Source organism: Anguilla rostrata, chromosome 5, assembly GCF_018555375.3.
Source record: "Anguilla rostrata isolate EN2019 chromosome 5, ASM1855537v3, whole genome shotgun sequence".
In the NCBI taxonomy this organism is placed as follows: domain Eukaryota; kingdom Metazoa; phylum Chordata; class Actinopteri; order Anguilliformes; family Anguillidae; genus Anguilla; species Anguilla rostrata.
The window spans coordinates 55,659,794-55,678,843 of NC_057937.1; the positions used below are offsets into that span (position 1 = coordinate 55,659,794).

Here is a 19,050-nt window from a genome sequence, read left to right on the forward strand (position 1 = left end):
CAATAAACTTCTGATCTCTCTAAACACTGTCGTTTTAAACAAAGACGACAGGTCCCGTTTCAGAAAAGCCATTTCCACGCTAGCACCCGTTTCAAAAAAGTCCTTTTAAAGTGATTCAGACCACAAAAAAAAAAGAAAAAGATTAACAGGCTGAACTAAACCTTAAGAGGAAAAAAAAATAGGGATGGGTATTTCTCCTTGTCTTTTAATTATGAATTCCTGCTTTCTTTCTCTGTTTCCTCGATCCCGAGTTAACGAGATTAATTAACCCCTGGCCTCGTCTCCCGTTGTGTTCGTTTGGCGAGAGGGGCCTGTTTGGGGCTGATAGAGGGCCTCTGTGTGACACGGGGGGCCCAGCCTTCCATCTCCGTTGGGCTGCCGGGACGCGTCAGGCGTCAGACGCGGTGAGTAGCGGTGAGTGGCGGCCGCCGGCGGAGATAAGGTCGGGGTAGTCGCTCGCTCGCCCGCCCTCAGCACCGCCCACTCGCTCGCTGCGATACCGCACGCTCCCGTCAACCGTCCCCCAAACCTTTATCTCAGCGGGGGGGGGGGGGGGACTGCCTCTGCCCCAGTGTCGTGCTGATAGGGGCGCCCCGGCTGCACTGGGGCAACGTGATTACGAGTGAATCATTATCTGTCTCCCCAGCACCCTCCTCCTCCTGCCCCTCCCCCAATCCCCCTCCACTCCCCCAAACTCATTTGACACCTGTCAACATCAGAGGAGAACAGAGGAGGAGAACCCTCCACCTCGGGGTCCCCAACGCTAATCCAGCAGAACCATCGTGACCCGAACGTCGGCCCGAGCCCTGGGTCTCACAGAACGTGCAGTTACACAGTGAGCTCACGTGCTGAGCGTGTGGCACGGGCAGCGTTTCCCCGCGAAGGATCCGGTGATCTTTCTGAGGAGATATCCCTGCCTGTAGAGAGGTATAAGGAGCCTGTGTTCAGCGCTGCGTCCTGTAAAATCACTGACACGCACGCTAAACTCGCAACAGATTTATTCACACGAGTGAATACGTTTTTACTTTTTTATTTAATTGAATGTACATTTTGGTGGGTCATGAACCTCATGGTTTCACCCGGTTTCTGTTTTCTTCGTGCAGTTTGAATTATTTAAACTGTTACATCGAGCGTGGAGCCAGGCCTCATTTTCAACTGATGTGTTTGATTTATATTCAGGAAAAACCACCAAAGAAGATGTCTAGCCAGGCCTGGATAGTGGAGAAATCTGGAAAACGATGAAACATCTGCAGAAAAGCCGGTTTGCCACGACCTTCGACCTTTATTCACACAACGGGCACCCTCTTGCCCTGCTACTCTGTAAAGTGCCTTTGTGACAGTTCTGTGTAAAAAGCGCTATACAAATAAAATTCAATTGAACTGAACTGAAAACACCCTGTAACTCTCACCCCTTCCCCAACCCGATACTCACTTATACAGAGCAGTTTCTATATCACGAATAATGATGTGAGATCTGCAGTTCATCATCTGGGGGGAATGAAGACTTCCACAATTTGGCATGTTGAAGTAAAAAAAAAAAAAAAAAAGGTTTTTTTTGTTTGGGGTGGGGGGGGGTTAGGGCGACCCAGCTTTTAAATCCACCCTGGTACTGCATGTGTTTCTCTCCGACTCTGGAGCACCGAGCAGAAAGCTTCGTAGATACAAACCGTTTGAACAGCTGGACACTCTAACTGAAGGAATTCTGGGTAAACGCGCCGCTCAGGGGGCACAAGGGCAGCGCACCACTCGGGAATCAAACCTGCAAGCCCCGCCCCCCCTCGCCATTATCTCGCCCTGCCACCCCTGAGCAGTGTGCAGCGGTTCCCATATCAGTCTTTCAGCCACCAAGGAAACAGGGCTTGGCAGAGCAGTTCAGCATTCCTTCATAGTCTGTGTGAGTGTTTCTCAGAGGAAAGGTTCCAGAGGTTCTAGAATAGGGTTCTGGAGTAGGGTTCCAGAGTAGGGTTCCAGAGTAGGGTTCCAGAGTAGGGTTCCAGAGTAGGGTTCCAGAGTTGGGGTTCCAGAGTGGCACACCCAGTTAAGACCTGCATTTCTAGGGGCAGTGAAACCGCAGCCTGGCCATGATGTCACCCCGGAGAGGGAAAAGCTTCACTCTGTAGGGCTAACCTGGTCACCTTGTGTGTGTGTGTGTGTGTGTGTGTGTGTGTGCGTCAGAGAGCCCAGCTGTGCAGTTCTGCGAGGCAGCGACGGCTTAGCCGCTGGACTGCGGCGTTGAGTGTTACGAAGCAGCCGGTGGAGAAGCCGGTTGGTTGGTTCAGCTTCACGCATCTCAGGGGAACCGCGCCGGTCCTGGCTGACAGAGCAAGGTGAAAGACGTGTTGCAGTCCCCAACCTCCCGAATTGGGGGGGGGGGGTGGCAGGGGGGCAGAAGAACAGCTCAGGCCCACTGTTGAACTCGGGTACCCCCAAATAAGGAAGAAGAATGCAGGGAAAGAATCTGCACAAACTCGTTTAATATAAAGCACATTTCTTGAAGGGCATCTGCTGTGTTTATATTGGCAAAACTGGAGCAAAAAAGGGGAAATAAGTACTTGGCGACGGACAGCAGAACTATAACTCACCGCCGTGAGTCCTCGGCGACGGCCCCCGCAAGTCAAGTCATTTCCTCGGCCCCGTCGGGCCCTGTCACCGCTGGAGGCGTCTGATTTATCGCCCGCCCAAAATCAAAATCACTGACGATCATGCATTTTCCCAGGTACTCTAAAGCCTCATTGTAAAAGTTTTGTAACCTCTTCCGATGCATCGTTTTTTTTTTACAGGCAGTGGGGAAACACAGCTCCGAAGGGGAGTTATGCATTTATAAGACCGAGGGGGGGGGTGGGGACTTTGTAGAAAATTACTGAGGTGCAGTAAACATCTCTTTTATCAGGGGAGGCTGTCCCTTAATGTTAAAGTCCTGCCATCTGTGTGAGGCAGTTTCGTTTTGATGGAGAGACAACAAGTCTGCGTGCGCCTTCATTGGGGGTGGGGGGTGGGGGGGTGGGGGGATGGGGGGGGGTTTGTCAAGGGCATGTGAACACACGCAGGACTCCACTTCTTCAAAACAGGTTCCCCTTTGCTCATTTCGGCCAGACCCCTGTGTTTTTGTTTCTCGTTTCTTTTTTTTTTTTTGGGGGGGGGGGGGTTGTGGTATGTGGTAATAGTGGGGACGGTGGCGTCTGTTTCACATTTATCCACGTCTCACAGCATCCTCGGTTATTTCACATCGAGTCCTGCGCTGCCTTCGGTTTATGTCTGAATCTGGAGCTCGTTACCCATGGTGCACTGCAGCTCCAGTGTCCTGAGATCAGAGGACTCAAGGGTATATCCGTTGCTAAAGCAGAGGTTCACACGGGCAGGCGGACATTGAGGGTGTGCGCAGGGGGGTGGGGGGGGGGCACAGGGGGCCATAACGAGGCTCCTCCCCTTTCTGCCAGCCAATGACGTGGCGGGACGGGATGGCGGCGGCAGAGGCGGAGCGCCGCAAAGATGGCTCCGGAGGAAGCGCTCGGACGGGAATCGCCCCGCGTGTCCGGAGGGAAGAGGAAGACGGCGTTGCCCGCGGTAACAGCTGGTTCCTGACAGAGGAAGCCTGGAGGGAGGTCGAGCGGTAGTGGCTACGCGCTATCACCACAACACAGCACTATTCAGCTTCCCCTTGGGCCCGGGTGCACCCTGCCCACTCTCTTCACCGAGGGACAAGCCCACACACACACACTCTCTCACACACACACACGCACACACACACACACACAATCTCTCTCACACACACGCGCACACACAGACACACACAGACACAGACAAACAACGCAGACACCCACTCACACGTTTGATCGCACCCGAGGAGAACGGGCCATAGCCGGAGCAAGGTGCAGAAACAGATTCAGAAACGTGCGGGTTCTCGTGCTTTAACGTGGACGCACAGGCAAGCTGGCCAGGTCTGTTTTCTTTTCTTTTTTTTTACCAACTTTAACATCTGCCCGACGGGGTTTGTTTGATGGAATGAGTTAATGAGACAGTGAGGGTGTGTGTGAAAGAGAGAGTGAAAGAGAAAGATAGCAAGAGAGAGAGAGAGAGAGTACTGGAGGGTAAGGGGGAGGGGGATCTCCTAATTAAGAGCTTCCCCTGTCATTAGTGGAGCCGTCTCGGATCTTAAGAGCACTGGACAAAGACGAGGCGAGACAGAGGGGAGACACACGGAAGGTTAATTAGAAGCGGCCCGTGGAAAAAATAAGATAAGGGGAGAAAGAGAAAAGGGCAGAAGCAGAGAGCCTTTCTTTCCCTTTCATCGTTTCCCGCCGCGGAGGACGGAACGGAGAGCAGAGCCGCCGGCTGTGGTTACCGGGGGGGGGGCCAGGGAGAGAAGGTTCCGGCAGGGCTGCGGCGGACACCGGGATCCAGCGGAGAGCGCGGGGCGGGTTTCGCGAACCGAACGGCGAGGGAGAGCCTCGGAGCGGCTCGGCCGGCGCCTTCCCAACCTTCGCCGCCCCCCGGCTGGGGTCTCGTCCGTCCCGGCCGTACGTGTGACCTGGACATCGGGGGCCGCTTTAACCCCCCCCCCCCCACCCCCCCCCCATCGCCACCCTCAGAATGCAGAAAATAGCCGCAGAGGTTCACCTCAAAAAGGAAAGGAGGTCGGATTTTGGGAGCGCCCCCCCCGTGGCCGATCAGGACTCCCCGAGGGTTCCGACGGTGACCCTGACCAATCACAGGAGGATACTGGACAGGCGCCTGGCGCACAGGGTGCTCTCCTCCAGCTCACCCTGCTTCTTTAGGGTGACCGGGACAAACCCAGGGGGTAAGTCTTCCCCTTTTTTTGGTTCATAAAAAACACTGCCTCTTTCACTGCCTGCCTTTCCCTCTGTTGTTGTTTTTCGGGTCTTGAAAGATTAACCGGCAGTGATCCCTCATTGTTGTGACGATGAAAACATTCGCGGGGGCCAAAGGGAGCACTTTCACTCACACGCTCCTTTCCCACAGTCCCAGGCTGTGAGCAGGGCTCACGCCGCACTGTTTTGGGGAAAAAAACCCAAAAGTTGCCGAAGTACGCGCTCGCAGTGAAGGAAAGCGGAATGAAAGACAAGCCAAACATTTCTGCTGCACCATCTGATGCTGGTTATAGCTTGTGTGCGGAACGAGGTTCGGGTTATAGCAACACGCAAGGCTTGCCCTCAGCGTTTCCTTCCGCAGTGACAGTTGGAGAGGATAGACTTCCCTCTCAGAAAGTGTTTCTCAATCCTGTTTTTATTTATCTTTACCTGTTTTATTTACTTATTTTACAAACTGAGTTCTTGCCAAACGGTTTGGTTTTTTTATCGGTTTGTTTTATATTTTATCCCAAATCTGTGTTCCAGATTTGTCTGAGGGGCAAGTTGAGGTGAAAGGCATACTTTTATGTTTAATCTTTTACTGTTTTTTCTGCTTTCAAAGGTTGCGATCGACCTTTAAAAAACACATTTCTTTGAAATACATTCATCATGATATTTTCCAAAGCATTAAAAAAAATATTTACAGTACATTGTAGAACAGTGTTTCTCAACCCTGGTCCTGGGGACCCACTGCCCTGCATGTTGTAGAGGTCTCCCTGCTCCAACACACCTGATTCAAATGAATGGGTCGTCATCAAGCTCTGCAGAAGCCTGATAACGACCCATTCATTTGAATCAGGTGTGTTGGAGCAGGGAGACCTCTACAACATGCAGGGCAGAGGGTCCCCAGGACCAGGGTTGAGAAACATTGTTGTAGAAGGTTCCATCACTGTAAGAGAGATTTGTGTTGGAAGCTCCCTTCCTGTAATAAACTGAGCGGGGGCTGGGGGCTGAGAGCCGGGGGCTCTGACCCAAACGGTCCTGAGCCAGAGCTGGGATGGGACGGTGAAGCTTATCACAAGGCCCTGGCGTCAGGGCCCCTGAGAGGGGGGGGTGTGGAGAGGTAGCAGAGGTCCTGTTAAATAACCAAACCTGACAGCAGCCTGGGCTGAACCTCACTGTGCATGGGGGTGAGTCCTACACCCGACTCAGGGCACGCTGGACTTCTTCACGGGCTTTCAAAACCACGCGATCACTCCTGTTCTCCACAGTCAGGAGGCAGGAGTCATTTTCATAGAGCACATGCCGATGCCCTGAGCTTTGGACCGTTCTCTGTTTTTCTGGATCCTGTTTAAAAATGTGTGAGCAACGAAAACCAGGGAGGGACGAGGCGTGTTTTTCTTTCTTTTTCCAGTCTTTTCTCTTTTGACTTCTCGAGCTGGGGAAGAGAGCTTTTGTTTTTTTTTTGTTTGGGGTTTTTTTTTTTGTTTTTTGTGCATGCGGTGATTAATGCCAATCACAGGAACACTCTTGACAAAGCTTCACAAATCACTCAGACTTGTGAAACTAAACAGTTACCAAAAAAAAAAAAAAGAAACAATAATCCAAGTCGGAATTTTTAACGGGTTTCCTGATTTAAACATTAGAGCCCAACCTGCTGGAGCTTTCTTCCCCATCAGATAAACGAGCTGCGTGAATGCTTCAGTGATAAGCCCTCTATAAATAGCCTCAGTCCTAAACAGCATATGTATAATCACAGATATTAAAAACGGAGACAGAATAACAGGTGAAGGCGTTCTCCAGCAGAGGCATCTCGAGGGAATTTGGGCTCCATAAAAGGACCTCACAACGGGACCCACAACCCCCCAAAAATCCGATACTCTAACATATTTTGAGGGCTCCTTTCAGTCAGGACCCTTGGAATCATCATATGATGAGTCTCTCACCCCTCTCACTCTCCCAGGGCCCTGACTCTCTCACACCCCCACCCCACCCCACCCCCCAATACAGCACCCCTTTTCTCCAGCTACCACATTTGGTCTGTGGCGGCCCGTTACAGCCAGCAGACTCACTGCTGCTAGTTTTGCCAAGAGTTTACCGGTCTGTGAGATTGTTGAAAGGGGGGGGGACATGGGGCGGGGGGAGTGGGGTTGGGGTTTTCCTTGTCATTGGCCATTTGTTATCTCTTTTGAAAAGCTCCCCTTCCCCAAGCATACTTCCTGTAGGGGGGAGATGTGGGGGGTGGGTGGGGGGGAGGCGGTTTGGGCACAGCTGTGGGGGTGATAACCGGTGGCTCAGGGAGATTGGTGACCCCCCCCCCTTATCTGCACACACACTGTGCCGCAATAAGGAACTGTCACCCAGCAGGCCCTCAGGGTAGCGCAGGTGTGGTGGCAGGGCTAGTGGTGGAATTGCGGGCTAGGGGGGCCTTAGGGGGCCGGGGGCCGGGGGTGGAGGGGGGGGCGGGGGCAGTTGGAGGCCGGGGTATGGGGGGTGAGGGACAAAAATCTAAAATACCCTTTCAGCCGTGATGTCAGGAAAGCTAAGCTCATTGTGCGCTGTAAGTTTGATCATCGCTAATTTTTTTGGCAGCCTTGAACCGTTTTTATGCTTTGATTACATCTATTACATCTTAGCACTTTCAGATCATGAATGAAAACATTATTATTATTATTATTATTATTATTATTATTATTATTATTATTATTATTATTATTATTATTATTATTATTATTCTTACGGAAGATACACATACACTTTAACACAATCTGTCACGGTAAAGGTTGGCCAAGGAACCAATCACGGAAAGGTTGGAAGTGGGCCCACGACCCCGAAATCAAACCTTTAAATCCGTCTCCTCGCCCTTTCCACGCGATGGCTGCTGGGACGCCCCTGGTGGGCACCTGAGCAGGGCCGGGACGCTCGGGGCCCCGGCGTGGCGAGGCCGCTGTGTCGGCTGAGGGCTGCTGAGGGGGAGAGTGAGACTCTCCAGCTGGTAATCTCACGCCGAGAGTCTCCCCCCTGCTTCTGGGACCGCTCCGTTAGGCGACCAGCTGCTCGTCCGCCTGGGAGCGGGCACTGAGACCAGGCTCACGCCACTCCACCCAGCTATTACAGTAAAGGGTTAGGGTGTGTGTGTGTGTGTGTGTGAGTGTGTGTGAGTGTGCGTGCGTGTGCGTGTGCGTGTGTGAGTGTGAGTGTGTGTGTGTGTGTGAGTGTGAGTGTGTCTAAGTGTGAGTGTGAGTGTGAGTGTGAGTGTGTGTGTGTGTGAGTGTGTGTGTGTGTGTGTGCGTGCGTGTGTGCGTGTGAGTGTGTGTGTGTGTGTGTGAGTGTGCGTGTGCGTGCGTGTGTGAGTGTGCGAATGCATTTGTATGTGTGTGTGTGTGTGTGTGTGTGTGTGTGCACATTCATGGGTATGTGTGTGTGCGCATGCGCACGTGTGTATGTGTATGTGTGTGCGCATGCATTTGTATGTGTGTGTGTGTGTGTATGTGTGCTTGCACATGCATGCGTCTGTGTGTGTGTGTGTGTGTGTGTGTGTGTGTGTGTGTGTGTGTGCCAGAAAGAGTGAGAGAGAGAGAGTAGAGCCCTTCCTTATTTCTCTGCGGTTTCTCTGAGTAGCAGATGCTCACAGTGCAATGCGGAGCCTCATCCCCCTGCTCTGCGCTATCTACAGCTGCAGTCCTGCCAGCTCCCTGGGAAGATTCACAGCTTACAGAATACATGCACACACAGGTACCTACGGTGTGTGCTCCCACACACACACACACACACACACACACACACACACACACACACACACACACACACACACGCACGCGCACACTCACACTCACACGCGCGCACACGCACACTCACGCACGCGCACGCTCACGCACACGCACACGCTCACACGCACACGCTCACACGCACACACTCACACGCACACACTCACACGCACACTCACACTCACACACACACAATGTAAACAGACAACTATTCAAACATACACATTCACACTGAGTCAAATGCACACATTCGCACTGCATGCATATGTAAACTCACACTTACACGCGTACACATAGTGAGAAATACGCACACAGCGTATATACGGAGATTCACATACACTGACATTTACGCACACAAATGCAGACATACTTTCACACGCATCACACCCATACTAGTGAACTTCCTCTTTCATCTCCTGATATACTTATGATCTTCACACGCATCGCATTCTCGTGAAGCATCCCTTTTCTTCTACTAGCCCTGATCGCCATACTGGCCTCATGGGAACACAGCAAAATTAAATCAACTCTGAGAGAAGGCAAAAGGCAGCACTGTTAGAGTTAAAAGCACTCTGCCAGAGTTTGTTTAACACTGAGGATTTTGCTGCTGTGTACACTTGAGCTATTTGAACTCACTGTAAATATCAGATGTCGCGGAATAAAGTATTTCAGTTCTGTAACAAAAGTTTCCAAAGCTAGAGATGGTAGAATATGGCATCCTGAAAATGGGCTGAGTTATGGCGTGACGTCAGTGACTCGCTTGAATTAAACAAATTGTTGGACTGTGATGCGAAGTAAAAAAATAAATAAAAAAAAGCATGAGAAAAGCTTAAACTTTGAGGTAATTATGCAGTTAATATGTTCCCCTGATTTTTTCAAATCAACATTATCACTGAATTAGACTGCCATCTCTCGCTCCACTGCTATGACAGCTTTCCAATCATTCTGTTTCGAGGCACCACTTTGTTTCTACCGAGCCCAGCATCCGATTTCTAGAATCTCATTTCTAAGGAAATATATACTTGCTTTCACCGCTCACCATAAATAGCTGCAGTGTGTGTTGCAGCCTTTAATTGAGGCTCGGTAATAGCCGACGCTGAGCGTGGAGCCAAGCACATCGGTACAATGGGGACTCAGCTCCTTCAGCCGGCAGGAACCTTATCTCTTTTGAACACACAGACTCGCAACTGGCGCAATAGGAAAGGATTTCCAATGTGCGAGTTGAGGAAATGCCACAGGCCCTCGCGAGAAGGACAGCCTCTTTTGCCCGTGGTGCGATTTCGCATAGACGTAATTCAACGGACGTTCTGAGCAACGGTAACGAATCTGGTCTGCGCGACTTTGATAGTTCTGAAACGGGAAAAAAAAGCAAAGAAAAAAACAGATTGAGTAAAAGCGACATCATTTGTTTGCTTTTTTTTTTCTTTTCAGAAAGCTTCACTGTCTGCTTATCTTTGGCAAGACAATTGGCGGCAGCTTGAGGTCCAGTCTGTGGGGTCAGCTGGCGTGAAAAGGGACCGTAGGCAACGGGCAAACACGTGCCTTTCCTGCCGCGGAGCTGTGTTTACGCTAGCCTGTTTATCTGTTTATCGCTCACAGAGCATATTGTGCGCTTGGACAGAAAATCCGACAACAAAGGCGCATATTAGGGGGAAGAACGAGATGCCGTCATTTTATAAACTGACAAGACGTCCACCGCTAACCCCCCCGAGGCTTTATGGGGAAAGAACAGTGAGTTGTCAATCACTTGCTCGTCAATGTGACAGGAATCCCATTCCGGCCGGCCCACACGCTGTCACTCAAGAGCTTGCCCTCCCCACCTCCGCTCTGTGCCGGTGTCTTGGGAGTATTAGGTCCAGTGTATGGGTTCCCATTTCAATCCTTAATAATAATAATAATAATAATAATAATAATAATAATAATAGTCTAGTGCCTATATAACAGTGGATGGGAGTGCACAATAAAATGTCCAGTGTTGATTTGGTCCCATCCAATTCCGGAGTGGGACCAAATGTTATTTGTTAAGAGTTAAAATAACACCGGACATTTTACTGTGTAGGCTACGGGCCTAGTATATCTACATGCCTATCTGCACGTGTGCATCAGTGCCGAAGTAAATGTGTTATTGGTCGGTCACATACTGCGGTAAACATTCCCGTGAGCCTAATGTGACAGTTTGCACGAGGTGAATCGCAAATTGTCCGTTAGCGTTCAGCACGTTGTCTTGGAACTGACATCGTGCGGGTTACCATCATGCTAAATGTGGTGCTAAGACAGCAGTGCAGTGCATTTATTCAAGCCGCTGGCCTGGCGTGCTCAGAGCAGCCTTTGTCTTGGATCGCCTCCACGATTGTCCAATTCAATTATTTATCGCACATCAGCGCACCAGGTGTGAGAACTAAAAGCTTTTTTCTTTTAGTTCAACCAATCACTCTAACGAACGTGAGCGTTTACCTACCTTCACCTTCAAAGCAATGGCGGCAAATTGATGGGGGTGGGAAATCCACTCGCGCTGGATGCTGGTTCAGTATGAAAGGGGCTTCAGGAGGTGAAAAAAAAAAAAAACATTGGGAGGAAAGTAGCTGTATGTGTCCGCAGTGAAGGGGAAACAGGGACTGTACGTCTGTGGGCGCGGAGAATGTTTGCTCACCCCTGTCCCCCACCGCCGTCTCTATGCGTATCTGCAAACGAGAGGCAGGTGTACCAATCCCAGGAGCAAAAGGAACGAAGAGCTCACCTGCTCCCGTGCAGAAATTACCCAGGACCCACCTCACTTGCACTCGCACAGGTCGTAACGGGGCCACAAAGAAAATTGTCTGGCCTTAAATGAGCTCAAATAGAGTAGTTTTAATAGAGTAGCCTACGTGTGGTCCCTACTGGAGTCATATAAACAAATGTAAGTAAGATTAATACCAGTTATGTTGTCGTGCACGTGCTGTATTAGTGTGAAAATAAAGGGAGCGTCATCATCGTGACATCATTTCTAAATATTTAACCCATTTTATATTTAACTGCGCGTATATTCATTTTCTCTCTAGACCTTTCTTGGGTTTTACTATTTCCGTACCTGGAAGATGCGCGTGTCATACGTTAATCAAGACTTAATTCGGGAATGGTCAGTTAAACCAGCCGTTAATGGATAAAACTTAAAAAAATTACTGTCCCTCATAAAAGGGGTCTTGAAATACGAGAAAAAATACGGGTATCAATTAATTCACCCATTAATTCCCTGCCAAAATAGATAAGGAATAAATTAAAACTTCTCATTTGACTTGAGGCAAATGGAAAAAGCTTTGATTTAAATTAGATTTTCCCAGCATTCAGACATGCACCTTGTTCAAACACCGACAGATTCTCTTTAAATGTAATCTTATCATTAAATTATGATGATTGAATATGATTGCCTTTATCTGATTACATTATGAAATCTAAATTAATTTGTATAATTGTACAAAACAGACCATAACTTCTGAAGAGCACAGGAAGGCGAAACATTGTGGATAAAAAAAAGTTTTTGAATTGGTTTTTAATAAATTTATTGAACGTGTGGTCATCTGTTCAATTTGTGGGAGAAGTTATAGTGGACAACTACTGGTCTGAAATATTACATTAGCCGAGAGAAGCTGAAGTGGGAGAGCTGCAAAATGTTGAACTGAAGGCGTAAAATGTATTTGAGATAAAACATTGTACTTTCAAAGGTTATTACTGGTAGGCTACCATAGATTTAAACCAAAGACTGACAAAAAAATCTTGAATCCGAAGACCTCAAACCGCGTACATTTTACTTATGAGCACACTGATGAGCAACGGGTCACTGTCTCTGCATGTTGATGCGAGGAAACAGCGCCGCCCACGGGCGGATATCGGCAAGATACAAAAAATAAAAATAAAATAAATACACGAAATGAGTGTAGGGGCACCGTTGCGTACTTATTATATTAAACTTGACAATCAAACCGCTGGGTTATCTGAACGAGTATTCGGCCACTATAAAGAGGAAATCCGTCTTAAGTGATAGGAAGATATCTGCAGCAGGCATAATGTAAAAGAGAGAAAAATATTAAGACCATTTCTAATTACACCTGAATTATGTTTTATTTTATCGTTGGCGTGCCAATATCCAAAGCTGTCGGTAGTTTGGGCCTTCCTTTATCTTCTAATGACAGCGAAAACAAATAATTATTATTATTTATTATTATTGTTGTTGTTGTTGTTGTTGTTGCTGTTTTCATTATAGTTGTTCAAATCATTCTAATAATTATCATCCTCAATGTTCGTTCACTCGTGAAATCAAAATGATCACTCAGTTACATTCACTACGATGTCACTCATCTCTCTCTATATATAGGCTATCTGTCTCTCTACTTCGTAAGTATTTGCGTGGGTGGAACAAGTAAACTCACTCTCGGCGTGGAGAAGCCAGCTTGATTTGCGTTAGGGAGTAAACGATGGAGTTTGTTCGTAGTGAATTAGTAGTCAGTAACGTAGCGACACAGAGGAGCCAATGAGGCTGTCACCTCGTGTGTCTGAGCTGTCGAGAGAGAGAGAGAGAGAGAGAGAGAGAGAGGGAGAGAGAGAGAGAGAGAGAGGTTCGGATCGCTGGAATACGCATCTCCAGATTGTTTTAAACGCACACAGAAGGCTGCAGAGCGGGTAGAGGAGAGAGGTTGCACACCAGACCCAACCGTCGGCTTTATAAAAATAACCAAAACAAGGGATGAGAACAAACAAAAGACAACACATATGAGCAACAACTCAAGGTAAACGCAAAGGTGCATTCGATGCCATTTTTGGCTAGAATGGTATACTTCATTCGCAGCTGACTGTTGAATGAGCATTCGTTGTAGCCTGAAAAGTGGATTGGTTGGCAAAGGCAACCCCGGACGCGTAGTCTATATTACTGAATTGACCTTTTTTTAAAAAAAATCAAGCTCGAAAATATTGTCTTTTGGCGGGAAACCATATTTTTTGTGGATGTACAACGACTGATTTTGTCTAGTTTGGACTGGTTTTTTATTCAAGCTTCCCAAGTGATGAGGTGCTGAACTGATATCATCGGAGGACCGACCCATACCAAAATTAATTGCGTTCGTTGACGTCGGAAGAAGCGCCGCTGCAATCGATGTGGGATCGTAGCTTTGGGTTCCTTGATAAGACAAAGAAACGGTATTAATTTTATATTTTAAAGTGACTTGGTCGGGGCGAGTCGCGGTTACAGTGAACGCGCTGTTACTATATTTCCTTCTGCCCTAAGCCGCGTGCTTTCCCCGTACACCCTTTTTTTAGTCTTTCGGCGCCGCAGTATAATCTACGAAAAATGAGGCACAAAGGAAAAGGTCAAACTTAAAAGAAGACAAAAACGAAGATAAAATTCAAGGAAAATGTGTTGATTCTTTTCAACAAATTCAGCTGTCGTTTTTCAATTTTAAAACCGGAAAAGGAAAGTAAACCAAAGACTGATTTATTCCCGTGGAACCATCTCAAAAAGTTCTGGCTTTCCGAGACAAAAGCATCTCCCAGTCATTTAGCTGGGAAGTGAATTACCTCATAATTTATTTCATCGAAGTCAAGTCAACATCGCTTTAAATCCAAAGGAGACAAGTATTTTTTCTCTCACTGTTATACTGTGCAAAGTTTCGAACTGCGAAAGGAGTTTTCTTTTTTATCTACAGAAAAAGAGCAGAGCTAGCACCTTTAAATGGTGTTCAATAATTCTTGAGGCTTTATCCTTTTTTTCCTCCTCCAAATATTTAGGATTGGGGTATTGTGATCGCCGTTTTGTTGTTTTTATGTGGATTATCGTTGCTGCAGTTACCTCAGACTGACCTCGACCTTCACAAAGTAAGTGCAGTATTTTGTACGGGTTATATTATTATGCGTGGTCCTTTATTACAGCACGAGTCTATTTGTGTGTGCGCGCGCGCGTGAAGGTGAACATATTGTTACGATCTCTCACAATATGAAAAGACAAGGGAAACTAAGTGAGTCGTATATTACTCTGATTTATGCTATATATGTTATGCGTAAAATAGGCGTAGCCGCGTTGACACGTTTTAAAAATTGGTCTTGAATTTGAAATTGTTTACACGAGAGCTGCATTTTAGTATTGCTATTCTTTCGAACGGACGAGATAGTAAGAGAATACATTATAAGCCGAATTTGGCTTGGAAACTTAGTTTCTTTGTTTTCATTCAGGGAATGGTTATATCAAAGGTAAATTCAGCCCGCTTCTCGGCCATGCTACTCTCTCAGTTTGGACATAACTGCAGCAACACTGTCACAACAATAGGCAATGCATAACAACTGGCCATTCCTGCAATAGCTATTGTTGATATGTAAGCACGTGCCTTAGCGGTGCTTTGTTGCGGGTGATCCGCCACGCCTCCGCACTGTCAAGTTTTCTGCACTGTCAGCTCTTTTTAAGTGGACTTGTGAAGAATTTACATTTGCATGCTCCCACTGCTCAGTTGTCACTTCAACTGACTTTGACAGTTACGTGAATTGTGCATTACCTGCGCACTGCTGCCTTGCGCAACCATCCCGGTAATACTCAGTGTTGCAGTCCCACACTGAAACAAACTTGTAATGTACTAGTGCTGTGGTACCATTCGTTCGGCCGTACTTGCAACTGGACTGTTTACGTGCACAGTTGTTCACGTAAACAGACAGAAGGGGAGGGGGGCTCCACGACAGACACATAGCCGCACAGGCCTTGTGGCATCTGTTGAATTTCATTTTCGCAAACGTTTCAGAATGTGCAAAAAAGGGAAAAAGAACTTTGCCAGGTTAAAACGCCATTCATACTTATTACAACATTGTAGTAAAATGAATGACGTGGTGAACAACGACGCGGTAGCAACGTATTTGGAACATGCTTAATGCCCACCCCACAGACCACAACTTTTTAGCTACTTTGTAAATATGTCTAGATATCAGATATATCATATATACATTTTTTCCATCTGAAAAACGTTTTAGACCCCAAAGAAATAGGACGGTCACATCTTTACGCAACTTAAACGTTTTTAAAATGCGGTTTGTTGCCCCATTGCTCAAAATGCATTTAACTTTGTGTAGAATGTGGTACTCCGTTTGAACTCGAGAAAGCGTAACAGCGACGGTTAAAAAGGGTGTTAACCATACTGTGCCCTGGTAGTAGGCCGTTGCAATAGCCAACATGATGCACCCATTTGACAAACATGAAAGTACGAGCAGTGCTGGAGCAGATATCAAACGGCTCGTAAAAAACCTGGCAAATCTTTGCTTTGCTACCCGCGAGACATAAAATGCAGCGCGTGCTTCTGAAGGCTAGCCACCGCGAGAATACTGGCTGGTCCTTTTAAGGCGGTTTTCTGAACCTCGGCTGATAAACTCCCCAATCATATCTCATGTCATGTCGATCAATGGATGTTGGCTCTCAGTACCGAATGTAATATAGATGTTTCCGTATGGGGATTACAGTTCGAGGGAAGAGTTGGTGAGAGGGGAGTTAAATGATGAGATCACCGGGGAAGGCTGCACATTTATAGGTTCACGGTTGTTCACCTGCTCACTCACTTCACCGTCTCTTTTTATGGCTACAGCTGGAACAGCGAGAAAAAAACTCCCAGCCTCAAGTGCCGGCCGATTGGCACAAGCCTATTGCGGAAGAATATTTTGGCTCCAACTCTATACGTTTGGCTCCCAACTCTATATTTTTTTTATATCGTTCCATGTTTTTTATGTTCGTGTCAATGCTTTAAAACATCACAGGGAAAGCCCGGAAAATTCTTATGACAAAGCAGATTTTAAAACATTATTTATACAGTATATTGCAGCTGTTGTACAGGAATTAGGGTATTGCATCACCAGGACAGGACAGAACTAGTCCGCCTGCTCCCTCACCTCACAGTACAGATCTCCACTATACCATGGCAATAGTCCAGTTTCTGTACAGTACGCACGCTCTTTGATTTCAGCCGGTTCCCATTTTCAGAAGCATAACAGTGGTACCCAGCTGTGAGTTAACTATGTCAAAAACATACAAATTATTATTATTATTTTTTAATGGGCCATCTTCGTGCGGTTGCTTGAACCATCAACATGAACCCATTTTGGGTTCAGTGCGAGAACAGCGCTATATTGTGCTGCCGTATTCACGCCAGACATTTCAGTGTGTTCACCGCTGAATGGGACCCAGCTGCAACACCATTAGCAAAACCAGCCCTCCTAATATGAAAATAAGAAAGAGAAAAAAGTGGATGCTCTCAACTGTCTTGTCTAACTGGTAGCCAACAGCATTTCCCACTTTATCTTAACAATATATATATATATATATATATATATATATATATATATATATATATATATATATTATATTTTCCTCTCTTTCAATTGCGGCAATAAAACATTGAGTATTTTTTCCCTCCAGGGCATGAATTAATAATTTAATTGGCACTGGTAAAGCAGGGCTGAATTATTGAATAGTAGATAATGGCCGTGGTTGCGCGCGGGAGGTCTAAAGGTGAGACTGCGGTGTACCGTCCATCACCGGTGTGCACCGCATTACCGCCGGAGTCTGCCGCTATTAAAGTCAGATGTCCCCGATTCATCATTAAGTGCGGCCTCTTAAAAAGAAGCCCATTCATTATCCAATGATAGTGTTTATACAGTTTGTCTTCATACCTCTCCCTTCGTACCAGACTTCGTATGAGATGTCTGCTGCTGTTTAATATCCGGACTGAAGGTACCGCAGCTCTCGAAAGGAAGCCAGTTGGGATGGGGGGGGGGGGCTGTTGTGGAGTAATGGACCCTTTTAGAGTGTGCAATCCTTCACACCAGGCAAAGGGGGACCACCACGACCAGCTCCCAACTGCATTAAAAGAATCGCCGTTGAAACTTTAGCCGAAGGGGGGACTGTGCAAGAGTACTGCTGGGAATTAAGAGTAAAGAAAGCTTATTTACCGAATTTTCTGAATGTAAATGTTGATGGGGATTAAAGCTGATGTTATTATGTGTGCACGCTGTGCCCAGCTTAATGAATTGTGTGCAGTCGCATATTATTTGAGCGAATATAGCTGGCAAAGTATTATCGGGCTACCGTATGGTCTGTCGCGCAGTGATATGATGACTATGTGTATTTGAATGGCAGACCGGGAACAGCTGTAGCCCATTAAAGCAACAGGATAAAACGTATAACGTTCACCTCTTAGATGTACGACCGTATACACTTGCATGCTTATCGACTACAGGTACAAATTCTGCATGGGTCATAAGACAACACAATTGTGTGTAACCGCACTTGTCCATTCACATATCCCTAAATGCTGATGGATATTACTGCAGAATAGCTGTCGGGTGCAGCGCAGTAAATCTACCGATTGGTCCGTAGATATTGTGTAGCGCTTTTAATACATCCGCATGTAGAGTAAAAGATGGCCGGCATGGTAGTCATGGTCACAGTGGGGCTCAGTGTCTCTTTAGGCCTTTAGAGGACACATACCGACCCGGTACAAATGCAGTGGAGTCGCTGTGGAAGCTTAGCCTAGCGGCTATTCAGCGCGATGAGGCAATGCTTGTAATGAGCTCCGGTTTGTCAGGCTGGGTGCTCAAGGGTATCACCCTGCAGAGGAACAGGGACAACGGTGTGTGTGGGGGGGTGTCGGGGGAGGGGAAGGGGGCGGGGGGCAGAAGGGGTGGGGGGGGAGGGTGGTGTAATTATTGTAATTTGAGTGGTGGAGGTGCAGATGAAGTTCTCTGTTTTCTAATTAATTTGTGGAGCAGATGGCGGCTGAGGTGGGATGTGGGGGCGGTGATGGTGGAGGTGGTGGTGGGGGGGGGGCGTGGTAGTGGAGAGGGGGAGGGTTGGTCTGTAAGTGTGAGGGTCAGCTGGACCACAGAAATACAGCAACACCTGGATGTGGGTCTGGCTGGATTATGATTATCATCATAAGGGCTTTTAGTTTGGATTGTGTATATTTGTGTTGGGGTGGTGGGCGTGGCTTTTTGTCCAAACCCCCCCCTTTGCCCATCCCCCCTTAACAGTACCTTATGGTAACGGCGCAATATTAAAATGTTGGAAACATTTTAAAGATTCTCCGATTCCCTATAGGTGGTGTCACGGCTGACATATAGCTTGGTTTGCAACCCCAGTTCTGATCCCACTCTGGGAGAACCCTGATCTCAAATCTGCTTTGCACCCCTTCCTGTTGTTCTGAGACCAGCAGCCGTAATCAGACTGCTTGTCCGCACACTTCGTTTGATCGAAAATTCAAGAGATGGAAAATGAACGGGCGAAGGTGCGGTAGGAACATGAAGGGAGAGAGGGAGTTTAAAAAAAGAGGACCTTTCTCCTCCGGTAGGGCCCTGGAGAGCAGCACCGAGGGAGCGAGGGAGATCGGAGACGGAGTGTAGCACAGTGGGTAAGGAACTGGGCTTGTAACCGAAAGGTCACAGGTTCGATTCCCGGGTAAGGACACTGCCATTGTACCCTTGAG

The 19,050-nt window shown here is 47.5% G+C and overlaps 1 protein-coding gene and 1 long non-coding RNA gene across 7 annotated transcripts in view; both read left to right on the forward strand.

The window, feature by feature from the left end:
- The first annotated feature begins 711 nt into the window (after nucleotides 1-711).
- On the forward strand, nucleotides 712-1,385 carry LOC135256136 (uncharacterized). Its single transcript, XR_010330401.1, has 2 exons — nucleotides 712-835; nucleotides 1,180-1,385. It is a non-coding gene; the product is annotated as an uncharacterized LOC135256136 (long non-coding RNA).
- Nucleotides 1,386-3,520: 2,135 nt separating this feature from the next.
- The window catches only part of cbfa2t3 (CBFA2/RUNX1 partner transcriptional co-repressor 3), a 55,700-nt gene continuing 40,170 nt past the window's right edge, over nucleotides 3,521-19,050 (forward strand). For 4 of the 6 annotated variants that reach the window (XM_064337258.1, XM_064337259.1, XM_064337260.1 and 1 more), the window contains exon 1: nucleotides 3,521-4,798. In XM_064337258.1, the coding sequence (XP_064193328.1) occupies nucleotides 4,591-4,798 (208 nt within the window). In that variant the 5' untranslated portion in view covers nucleotides 3,521-4,590. Of the gene's footprint in view, nucleotides 4,799-12,964; nucleotides 14,417-19,050 lie in introns of those variants that run through there. The other 2 variants (XM_064337263.1, XM_064337262.1) reach the window with 2 other exon arrangements.